The sequence below is a fragment of the Galeopterus variegatus genome, unplaced genomic scaffold (assembly GCF_000696425.1).
Source record: "Galeopterus variegatus unplaced genomic scaffold, G_variegatus-3.0.2 Scaffold806, whole genome shotgun sequence".
NCBI classification, from domain to species: Eukaryota; Metazoa; Chordata; class Mammalia; order Dermoptera; family Cynocephalidae; genus Galeopterus; species Galeopterus variegatus.
In genome coordinates, this window is record NW_007726917.1 from 51427 (window position 1) to 64085 (window position 12659).

General features: G+C 36.8%; 1 protein-coding gene across 1 annotated transcript in view; it reads left to right on the forward strand.

Annotated features, from left to right (window-relative positions):
* PBRM1 (polybromo 1) overlaps positions 1-12659 on the forward strand; it is a 116379-nt gene that overhangs the window by 46722 nt on the left and 56998 nt on the right. Inside the window, exons 13-15 of the mRNA XM_008572572.1 lie at positions 1724-1865; positions 3068-3165; positions 11300-11589. Coding sequence (XP_008570794.1) covers positions 1724-1865; positions 3068-3165; positions 11300-11589 — 530 coding nt within the window. The remainder of the gene's footprint in view (positions 1-1723; positions 1866-3067; positions 3166-11299; positions 11590-12659) is intronic.

Consider the following 12659-nt stretch of genomic DNA (forward strand, 5'->3'; position numbering starts at 1 on the left):
TTTTTGTCTTTTGTCTTTTTCCGTGTCCGGCAACGGATCGCAACCCTCAGTGTTGCCCCCGTACCGGACCGGGGACCGGCAACGGAATCGCAACCCTCGGTGCTGCTCCCGCGCCTCGCTCAGCCAGTGAGCGGGAACCGGTCTGTATGTGGGATCCGAACCCTCGGGCGGGAGCGCCACCGCGCTTCCCAAGCGGCGCACTTATCCAGTGCGCCACCGGGCCGGCCCCTAAATTTTATTTTAATTTAAATTGCCACATGTGACAATGGCTACTGTATTACTGTACAGCGTGGTCCTAGGAAGATTTGTTGGCAGAACGAAGATAGTTGAGGGTCCCCAAAAGCAACAAAAATGGAAGAGTGAGCAGGAGCTTGATAGTGTGGTTCCACATGCCACCCTCCACAGTGCTGGGGTTTGACATCCCCATGTTTTACTTCCCATTTTTCTCTTCTCTCCCCTTGCTACCCCGGATTAACATTAGTCTGGTAAATATCTACAGATTTATTATGGGTTGTCATTTACAAGTTTGGATTCTATGTCTGTTCTTTGTGGGTGTTGAGAACACCCAGGATTTCACCTTTTGAGTTGGTGGGTATAAGTCTGAGGTTGTAATTTAAACTCTGGATGCTAGATACATAAGCTAGTACTGAGAGCTGAGTTTGTGCTTAGTTGTTATCTTTTGCCTCATCTCAGAGTTCTCTAATATTCATATCTCTTCAAGTACTACACAGAATCTGAATATGATTTGAGTAAATTTTAAGTAAAATTTTACATGTAGTATGGATGATACCATTTTAAGAGAAAAGTTTGGAATCTCTACATTCATTCTGTGAAGCTGTTTACACATATTGTAGTCCTTTACTTAATACTGTCTTTGTGTTTTTGATGGTTAGTGTGCATGTGCTTCAATCAAAAGATTTAAAAGTCTATCCTGTCTAAATCCATACAGAGTTAGAGCAGACAGTGACTCATCACTTTGTAGAAAGTATATAAGGCCTTTATGAGAGTTGCTGTTAGTTGTAATGATAGTATCTATGAGAGATACCTGAATTCTTAAGATTTATAAGTAAAATAAGTCAAAACCTCAACTTTAAGCTATCACAGTTTGTTATAAATGTTTATACTGGAGAAATAGTAGTGAATGGACTCTAACATATGTTCCTCTCATTTACCAGTGTAAGAACACTCTTTACTGTCCGTATGTATGTTCCCTGGTCCATATGTATCTTCCCTGGTGATCAATATATTATTCGAAATGTTTTTTCATGGCATGGCCAGTACTTTCTATTTTCTTTAACCTTCATGTACTGGAATGACCTCTTATTTTCAGTAATGGGTAGATCACCATAATTCTTCATTGAGTAGCTTAATATCTCCCTAACTTTTGTCTCTTTTCTAATGTTTGCTTATTAGCCATTAATAGGGTTTTTCCACTAGGGTTTTTCCTAGCATATTTGCTTTGTAATCGACTACCTTACTAGGTCCTCGTATTACTTCATATAGTGTTTTAGTTTGTTCTTTTGGATTTTCAAGTAAACTGTCATATTGCCTAAATGTATTAGTGCGTTTGCCTCCTAACTTTATGTCTTTGAAGCCACTTTCAAGTCCTCTAGTCAGTGTCACTAGAAAAGATACTGTCTAGTGCTTGTCAAGATTTTTACATTGCCCTTTCAGAAAGAATATTTCATCATTTCCGTAATGGAAAATTCTATTTCTGTCACAGAACAAAACTAAAGAACCAAGAATATGAAACTTTAGATCATTTGGAGTGTGATCTGAATTTAATGTTTGAAAATGCCAAACGCTATAATGTTCCCAATTCAGCTATCTACAAGCGAGTTCTAAAATTGCAGCAAGTCATGCAGGTATGACTTCTTAGTTTTGCTAAGTTTGTCATATGTATGATTGAAATAATTTTACATTTTGAGTGTGTTCTTTTAAGATGTATGATTCCCCCCCAGCAATATCACTTCATTTCAATCACAAATATTACTGATTTTTTAATTTTTTTTTTGTTTTTTTGGCAGCTGGCCGGTACAAGGATCCAAACCCTTGACTTTGGTGTTACAAGGCTGTGCTCCAACCAACTGAGCTAAATGGCCAGCCTGAATATTTTTTTAGAATTGTAAATTCTACTCCCTTATAGAGTAGAAATAATAGTTTAGATAGGGTTAGCCTTATGAGTGGAGGAAGCAGGGGTTTGTCCCTGGGGGTTTACCTTCTAATCACAGATGATATTCTGTCATTTAGGTTTTATTCCTTTGGTTCTAGACTTTGTCTCTGTTAAGGTATGGCTGGTCCTAGGAGAAAGGACATCTGAAAGCCAATTAATCATTTTATAGTGTCCATGAGTTTATCAAATCCTCTCTGAGAGCACACTTTGGAGGGCATCTGAAGTCATGGGTTATCTGGGGATTTTAAGACAAAAAGGTAGACATGAAATACAAATTGGGTCTGATAGTTTTTGGTAGAATCTAACTGAAAAGCAATCTCAGAGCACTGAAGCAACAAAGGCAATTTCATATCACCCATAGGATCTTCGTTTTGTGTGATCAACACTATAGTCCTTAGTGCTTTGAATTTAGGGTATTTCCTTTTCGTTGGTCTGTATATGTATTTCCTAAGCCTTCTGTGCTTGGACTTTCAGCTCTGTTTGGCAGAAGGTCTTTAAAATTCCATGTGTTGAAAAGTAGATCTTCTTTCAGCTCTCACGTTAAACTTTCTTAGCCACACTGCTCCTTAGAAGTCAAGGGTACCAAAGGCCCTCTTTGAATTGTCTTTACTTAAATATGGCCACCAGAGCAGGATGCCCCAACAACTTGCCTCAGTGCTTTTAACCAGTTGGCACCGTTGTAGTCTGGATCTATTTTTTTGGCCTACTTTTCCTTCAGGCAGGCTGTTGTTAAATTGAGTTATTGAAAATGTTTAATGACTCTTTAATTTTGTGCATCCTACATGTGTTCGTACCTTTCTGAGTGAATCTTATATGTCTAGCTCCTTAACATTCATATATTCATAGGAGTATTCAGCAGAGTGAGCTTGACTCCCATGATCTGCTCTGTTTTAGGCAAAGAAGAAAGAGCTTGCCAGGAGAGATGACATCGAGGATGGTGACAGCATGATCTCTTCAGCCACCTCTGATACTGGTAGTGCCAAAAGAAAGAGGTATATATTCTTCTCATAGCTGGAGACATCTCAGTTTCTATTCTATGTTTTAGATAAGTGTAGAAAAAAACTTTTTTAACTATTAAGTATGAATTCTAAGTTTTAAATATTTGATAACATATCTTTTAGAATTCATCTGTAAATTGTTGATTAGCTTTTTTTGTTCAAGTACTATATTGCTTTTAGATGACACAGATAAAAATGAGTACATGAAAAAGTTCATGAAAAGATTCCTATTATCTTTAAATTCTATTTTTCAACCAACTTTTTGAAGTATCCTCATATGTAGCTTGGCAAAACCATGTTATTCAGGTTTTCTTTTTTAATGTGGCATTTAAAGAGTGCCAGTTAAATCTAATGTAGGTAATTTCTACATGGTGAATTACAAAGATGAAGTATGAATTAGGAAAGGTAAGGAGAAATTCAGTACTACTCTTGCAGAGAAGTAAGTCCTTGCTCTTACCCCTGTGTTTTTCCTTGTTAACCTGATCTTTATTTGGTATTTTAAGAATGTCAAATTGGCTGATTTGTTAGCTCAGTTGGTGAGAGCTGATAACACCAAAGTCTGGAGTTCAATTCCTGTACCAGCCAGCAAAAAAAAAATGTCAGATTGTAAAATACCAAAATCATAAATTGTTACGGTTCGTAAAATGTTAAGCTAGATATTTAGGGGTTTTTTTCTTTCTAACCTTTCACTCAACTTCCCTAACGCTTTCTTCCTGTCATGGGTTTTGTGGAAGGGGACCTTACTGTGAGATTCTGAAACCAGGCTCCTATCAGGAATCATGCAAGACCATCTCTTTTGTCTATGCCTCCTACATGGAATTTCTCTGGCCTTATCATGGTGGAGCGCCGTGTTCTCCCTCAAGCTTAACTGTCTTAACATCTTTGCGGAATTCCAGGGAAGATACCTTAAACAAAGCAGCAGCTAATCATTAATAGAATGGCTTGACAGATTCAAAATTGAATGAAGAAGTCATTACTAACTGTTGACACAGTTCTCTACATGCATTAAGAGATCCACTAAGATCAAAAGATTTTAAAAAGTGATTTAGAAAAGACAAGCTGTCTTATCTTTTCCTCTTATAGATATTATTTGGGAGAATTTTTTTTAGCTTTGAAAATAACTTTGCTGTGCTGTGCCATGGTAACTAAATTGATTGGTATACCCTGAGATGTGAGTCACCTCCATTACTGGCCTATGAATTTCATCCTTCCCAGTTCTTAATTCCTTGTTATACCAGGGACAACGGAGGAAAAATGTGAAACCAGATCAGAGACATCAAAGCAAGAACATCTTTGAGTATAATTATATAACTCTACTACAGCATCACCTGTGTTTTCCAGATCAGTCACCAATCAAAGATAGAAACTTCTCAGGCAAAAGAAGGTAATGGAGAGAAAAGTGATGGTACAATTAGTGCCAACACTGGATGAAAAGAGAGATCTTAAATTAGTTTAGTGTTAAGAAAACAGTTCCAAGGAAGCATTAGCCCAGGTGAGATCCTTAAATGTACATATTTCTGTACATTTTTTGTTTGTGGGGCATCAAGTAGATTAAATGGAAGTTATTGCCCTAAAATCTTCTATAAAAAGAAAACTAAGTATTATGTTCTTGAAATAATAGAATCCTAGTTCAGACAAAAAGCCTCTTTATGGACAAGTTTCCTAGGAAGCATTTTATAAAATAAAGTAAAAAGCACAAATAAGAGAAGAACAAATAAAAATCATCTGCTAAAGGAATAAAAGAACAAACCTGGGTTTGAAATGTAGCATGAGTAGGTGTTAAAAGATTGAGAGAGTTAAGTCCTGTACTTGGACAATGACAAAGAAAACAGCATAATGAGCCCTGTAGAAGGTAGTTATGTTGAGAGGCTTTGGTAATAAGAAATAGACTTTTCAGAAGTCAGGTAAACAGCAACGTGTAGAGGGTTAAGTTTAGCTTGGCCAGAGAAGTCAGGGCCAAGTTTTTCCAAGTACTATTGTACTTGACTCCTAAGTATTAAATATGATTCCATCTTTGCCTTATTTTTTTCAAAACAAAGAGTGTGAGAAAAATTGAATGTGGGTATGTTCTTTTCATTCTGGGAGTGCATTCTTTCCCCCCACCTCTCTACCCCCAAATCCACCTCTGTCTTCTGTGTTAAAATGTTCCAATATTATTATCTTTTAGCCTTTGGACTGAATAATTCTCTTTTCCTCAACCATATTTGGTTTATGCATGACCCTCCAATGTTGCTTGTTTTGTTTCTCTTCACATGTAATGTTTGTTTCTGCTTTCCCAGGAACACTCATGACAGTGAGATGTTGGGTCTCAGGAGGCTATCCAGGTGTGCAGTCCTTTTTTACACATAAACATATTTTTAAAAGTGTAACTCTTCCATGGCATGGTCAGTATTGATTAGGTGAAAAGTGAAGCCATAGCATGTGAAAAAAAGTCTTTATTTGGGTGCCAGTTTATTTTATGAATAAAGAAAGTAGTACAATGTAGAAGTCTAGTTAGTAAAATAAATTCAGAGTTAGTTGACCTAGATATGTTCAGAAGTAGCCTTGATTTGTTGTTAGCTTTGCCAGGGGCAAAAGCCCCTTCACCAGTCATTTTGGCTTTGCTTCTGTAGCAAAAGGTAGAGGTTGCTAATATGGTGGCATTGTCAGTGACCAGGGTCTGGTGGGTGCTGATTTCCTTTCAGGGATGTCTTTTACCGACTGGGGGCGATGGAGGGATTAAAACCAACATTGACAGTCCAAGTGATGTCAATGCATGTGGGACACCTGTGCATTGTGTTAATGCTTCTTGAGCATGAATACATTTCCTTAGTCTCTGATTTCATCCATGTCTTATTTCTTTAAAAGTGTCCATTCTTTTGCATGTTACTTATGATTTGAAATACAGCCTATGAGTTGCCATGTCATAGTGCTAGTAATAATTGTGTAGTGCTTTTGTTTTCACATTTGCCATTTGACATTCACGAAGTGTCAGTTGCTTACAGAACACCAGACTGTTCTTTATAGGTTGTAAAGGAGAACATTCTGTCATCTCTTCTACCTGGAACTTATAGACCAGGGAAAGAGACAGGTTGAAACAAATGAAATTATATGGAAGCAGTGTAGTAAAATGATTGCATAAGGTACACAGCTAACAAGCTGGCCGGTTGGCTCAATTGGTTAGAGCATGGTGCTGATAACACCAAAGTACAGGGCCAGTCGCTAAAAAAAAAGAAAGTGTAGACACAGCTGTGTAGTTATATAGAAATGTTGTGTGATTGCCTAAATAACTCTAGGAAAGATTATTTCCCTGTCATGCTTTTCCTTGAAAGTTAAATGTTCCAAAGTTATCTACATTTTGCTACTGTATGTAATTCACTCTAAAAAATTACTGTTATCATTGTTATCCTCTTAATATTTTCCTTAAGGAAAGCTTTCTTAATTAGATGGTAAATTTAAGAAAAAGACCACGGATTGTATTCTACCATTTATAGTGTATGGCACTAACTCTGGGTGGCAGTAGAATGAGAAATGAGAGGATATCATGAGGTAGTGTTATACCCAAGCTCTAGAGCCTAACTGCCCATGTTCAAAATCCCAGCTGTTCTTATTTGTTCTGTGATCTAAGTCTTATCAGCTTTCTCATCTGAAAAAAAAGTTTTGATGACAATACCTACATGGGATTGCTCTGAGGACCCAATTGGATAATATGTGAAAAGCCTTTAGAACTGGGCTTGGATGCAGTGAGTACTCGGTAAACGTAGCTCTGATTGTTTTCTGGAAATAGTGCCTGTTAACATCAGGACTTGGTAGATTTCATTTTGTTTTTAGTTATATGTTACCAGTCTGGGAAGACTCATTGGAAAAGATGAATGAAAAGGTTTTATTCCTTAAAGACTTGGGCCAGCCCGGTGGCGCACTTGGTAGAGTGCGGCGCTTGGGAGCGTGGTGGCACTCCCGCCGAGGGTTCGGATCCCATATAGAGACCAGTCTGCTCACTGGTTGAGTGCGGTGCGGGCGCGACACCGAGGGTTGCGATCCCGTTACCGGTCATGAAAAAAGACAAAAAGGGGAAGGAAAAAAGACAAAAAGGGGAAAAAAAAAAAAAAAAGACTTGAAGATGAATTTTAGCAAGCCTTGTAAAAGAAAGAACCTTTGGGTTTACTTAGCATAACAGCAAACACCACTGAAGCTCTAAGTCCAGGAAGCTAAATGCTGGACGACCTTGAAGCCTATGAACAGGGGGGACATGATAAAAGCAGCATAGTGATTATCAGCTTATTCAAGTGTCTGTTATGATTATTCACTTTATAGCCTAAGTTATTTATTTTATTTCTCTAAGCCTTAGTCTTTACGTCAGCAAAGTTGGGATAATAACTGTACCTGATCTCAGTTTGAGGATTAAATGAGTTCAGAGTGTTTATCATGTTGTAGAAGTGTTAGCTATTATAGCCATAAATAGGAATTTTGTGTGTATGTATGTAAATATGAGTACGTATAATAAATAATAGCTTCAGAGGAAAAATAATAAAGACATTTGAGAAAGTGTTCAGCACAAAGTATGAGGGTCAGGACTAACACTGTGGCATGAAAAATTTAAAGGAAAATCAGATCTAAAAGGGCTTTGGAAGTCTCTAGAACTTGGTGATAAGCTAAGGGGAGCAAAAGGTGATTGTGGTTCCAGTGTTTCAGGTTGGGTTGGTTCAGGAGGATGGTGGTGGTGGTGGCCCTGGAAAATCAGGGTCTCCAGAGCCTCTACTAATCTTTGTAAATTAGAAAAAGCATCCATTTCTCAAGGCATTTAACTTTCACATGTTGGAAAATTGCTATAATACACTAATTTTGTTAGCACAGGATCCTTTTATGAACTATCTCCTATAAAATTCTAAAATAGTATATTTATTACAACAGTGTCTATGATCTGAATTGATGTCCCCTTAAGTATGGTCTCTGGAGTGCATAATGGTGAACAGCCCTGCTTTTGAACTGTCCTAAGATGTATTTTACTTTAGTATGTTCAAAGGTGCCGATTACAGAAAGAAAAATGATTATGCCAGTTACAAGGTCTGGGATTTAATTTTATGCACCATTCCAAAATGGAGAAGACTCTAAGATGTATTTTACTTTAGTATGTTCAAAGGTGCCGATTACAGAAAGAAAAATGATTATGTCAGTTACAAGGTCTGGGATTTAATTTTATGCACCATTCCAAAATGGAGAAGACTAAACTGTAACGATTTGAAGGAGGAGAAGTGGATGTACAGAGGGGTCCCAAGAAGAATCTTAAAAGCAAAGTGACATTGAAAAGCAAAGCAGCCAGAAAGTATCAAATAGGGGACTCTGATGGCTGTCTTTTTGTAATGTAGAATTTATCTCATTTCAAAAAGTATTCAAAGCTTTCAGAAGTCATGGATATAATAAGGTTCAGCATCCACACTGGAAAAAGATAAACATACCAGCCGTCCAAACTAATACAGTTATTGTGAAAAGTATGAAGGTTAGCTCAAGAGTTTTTTTTTTTTCTGGCAGCCATAGTAAAATTAATGGGCCAGTGATTCTCAGTCTCAAAGGCAATATAAGGATCTGGAAAAATGTAAACAAAATAACAAAACTGGATTTGTTTAGAGAAGATCATAAGTAAATTTTGGTTACTAGATTAGAGCTGTTTCTTATATACAACTGGATTTCACATTCTGGGTATGTCCCATTCAAAGCTGCCAAGTGCCAGTTATTGACATTGGAAGAATGGACCACTTGCCATTCTTTTATTTCGTTGGCAAAATTCCATTAAAAAGTTTCCTTTCTCTTTAAAAATCTTGCAAAAATCTGCCCTAGATTCGCTCCCAGATTAGTGTACTTGTAGCTTCATACAGAAAAGCCTAATGGTAATTGGGAGTGGTGTGTTGGAACCCGAATGAGAATAGGGCTGATCTCCTGGTCCATGTCAGGGCATTGACTGAACTGTTGGGCTGCTTGGAATTCCTGGAATGAGAACTGATTTCATTCTTGATTACTGAAGAGATCTTTTAAGCTTAGAGCTTCAAAATTAATTTCTGGGTTTTTCTTTTAAAGGAATATTCCCCATATGTGAGACCTAAACAGATTATGTCTGACTTAGATAGTATTAAGTATAGATTTCTGTGATATCAAATTCAAGTTCTGAAATTTTCCTTTAGAGATTTCTTGAAGGTTAAAGTTATCTGTGTTCTAATATCTGCCCAGATGTGGAGCTCTGTGGTATTGGAGCTTCTTCCACTTGTTACAGACCTAAAGAAGAGAAACTCTTTCTCTTACATCATCACCCCAGGGTGCCTCTTTGGAGAAATAGTTTCCACTACATGAAATTTCTAAATTCCATCATCTAACAAACGCATACTTGACAGAGACACAACAATACTGAGGGGAGAAAATGGCAGGAATGATCCTACCATAAAGGGAAACGAGCAGTCAGAATGAAAACACAAGTGGTGAGAATGACTGCAATCCTAGGAACCAGAAGTTCTTTTCTTTTTCTCTTCTAATTAGATCATTTTCAGTTTGCCTTGAGCTCCATGATGCTAGGAAGATAGGCATTTCTGATACACTTAAAAATCTTGACTTAAGGAAAGACATTTATTTTCTCAACTGTTAATTATTCTTTACTTGAATTTTGTTTCTGTTTTCTAAAAGCATGTTTTTAACCTTGGAGAGGATACACTTAAAAATCTTGACTTAAGGAAAGACATTTATTTTCTCAACTGTTAATTATTCTTAACTTGAATTTTGTTTCTGTTTTCTAAAAGCATGTTTTTAACCTTGGAGAGAAAATATGTGGCCTTTTGCTTCTTCCTAACTCAGAATAGAGTACATAGTCAGAGGACTAGACTATGAGACCCATATATCTACATGGTTTGCTTTCATTTGTAGGATAGAAAACAGATTAAAAAATATTTACCTCTAAGTACTATAGTATAGGATTTTAGTAAATATTTGTAGAATAGAAAGTAAGTAAGTTATTTCTTGTTATTACCTACCTGTCTATTCAACTTGGAGACTGCTGGTTAAAGTCTGGCTAGAATTTCTTTATCATTGTCCTGAAGATATAAGAACAGTTAACCAGAAGTCATATTGGAAGATTGTCTCTTCTAAAAATTTACTGGGCTTCTCACCTTGGGTGAGTCATTTAGTCTTTCTGAGCTAGCTTTCTCAATAATTAAGAGACAAGACCATCTGCTCTGTTGGACCACTTTGAACTCTAATCTGTGGTCCCTTGTACTTTGTTTCATACCACTCATATCAGTTTCTTCACATCACATCTCACTGGGGTTATTTGGGGAATTTGGGGAACAAGACAGGAATTCATACTTAAACATGAAAATTTACTCTAGAAAGCTCAGATGAACAAAAGACCATTTATTCTTTAAGCTCGGTTGGGGTTGTGGGATAATGCTGATGGAGGGAGGGAGCAGAGACTGACCCTGACAGGATCAATGCAAAAGAGACTTCTACCCACCATAGAAACAGTAGTCTGACAGTCTCCTTTTGTTTTCTGACAACTAGAATTCAGGAATGGTTGTCTTAAGAGATGGAACACTTCTCTTTAGTAGGTTTTTTGTGGGTTTTTACCCACCATAGAAACAGTAGTCTGACAGTCTCCTTTTGTTTTCTGACAACTAGAATTCAGGAGTGGTTGTCTTAAGAGATGGAACACTTCTCTTTAGTAGGTTTTTTGTGGGGTTTTTTTTTTTTTTGTACTTGGAACTGAGGTGGTTAGTAACAATAGGGGATTCCTAGTTTTATTGCATTTTTGCTGTTTGTCTTAAAAACAAAAAATGAATTTCAGTTGATTATGGAATTTCATTTTCTTTTGGTGTCAGACAAGATCTTTGTCAAACATGGCATTTCATGAGATATTCTAAACAGGTTTGTCTGGTGTTCGCTGGCTGCTTCTGCCAGGGTCACTGTGTTTTAACTATTTTGGAAATTTTCCTAATATTTGCTTATAGCTTCCAGCATGTTTACTTTGTTTGTGGCATATGTAATCAATAAGTTGTAGTCATTATGAAGCATCTGCACACAAGATTTTTTTTTTTAATTTCATGTTCATCCTTGCATAAAGAAAACTGACCCTGTTCTCATTATTCCCCTTTTCTACTTCCCTCTTCAACAGTAAAAAGAACATAAGAAAGCAGCGAATGAAAATCTTATTCAATGTTGTTCTTGAAGCTCGAGAGCCAGGTTCAGGCAGAAGACTTTGTGATCTATTTATGGTTAAACCGTCCAAAAAGGACTATCCTGACTATTATAAAATCATCTTGGAGCCAATGGACTTGAAAATAATTGAGCATAACATCCGCAATGACAAATACACAGGTGAAGAGGGAATGATAGAAGACATGAAGCTGATGTTCCGGAATGCTAGGCACTACAACGAGGAGGGCTCCCAGGTAAGTACAGGGGGTTTGAGTGGAGATGGGGAGTCCTTAAGACACATTTTCTTCTGGGTGCTGGTAGAATAATGCATTTTGAGAGACCAGCTCTAGAGGCCTAACTTTGGTTGTTATTCTTGGTGACTAGGTTAATACTTTGTCTTTTCTTAATTGTTTAAAATTGGAGGCAGTACATTACAAAGGTTAAAAGTTCATATTTTGGGGGCTGGCTGGTTTGCTCACTTGGTTAAAGCCTTCTGTTATAACACCAAGGTCAAGGGTTCGAATCCCTGTATTGGCCAGCCACCAAAAAAAAGAAGTTCTTACTTTGTAATCTGACATCCAAGATTCAAATCCTGCTCTGCCAATCCCTGTGTAAGCAACTTATCTTTCCTGAGCCTTAATTTTCTTATGTATGAATTAGGGATAATAATAGTATTTACATCAGGGTTGTTGTATAATCTATATTGAGCATTTAGCACAGTGCCTGGTACTGAGAAGCACTCAACGTTTCGCCTATAATAACATTAAAATCTTTCATCATCATTATTATTACTGTCCTTAATGTCCTTACTTCTGCAAAGACAGTCCATAAAATGTTATATAAGAATCAGCATGATGTTTTCACAAGTGCACCTCTAAATAATTGATTTAATTGATTTTTGTATAAAGCATCTTGATTTTCCATTCTTTATCAGTATAGCTAAGATACAGTCTTCCTTCTTTTGTATTTTTCTATTTCATAACCTTTATCCACTTTAAACCTCCCAGAAATTTTTTTAAAGTTTCAGGTCATTTATTTCCTTTCTTCTGCTATTACATTTAAATATAAAATAAAGTATGCACTGAGGATACTTGTAAATCAAAGAAATGGTTCTCTCTTAACAAATCAGATTAGACTGTGAACTCAGATTTGGGACTTAATGTTTGAGATATTCCTCTTCAGCTAAATCTCTCCTTTCCATTGGGCTAAGTCTGCTACCTTGAGGGGCCAATGGAAAAGTTTATTAAAAGTTGTAAGGAAAGAGAAGACAACAAAAGTAATTTGGTTCCTGCCTTATTTAAAATATGTAAATAAAATAAATACCAAACAAACAATAG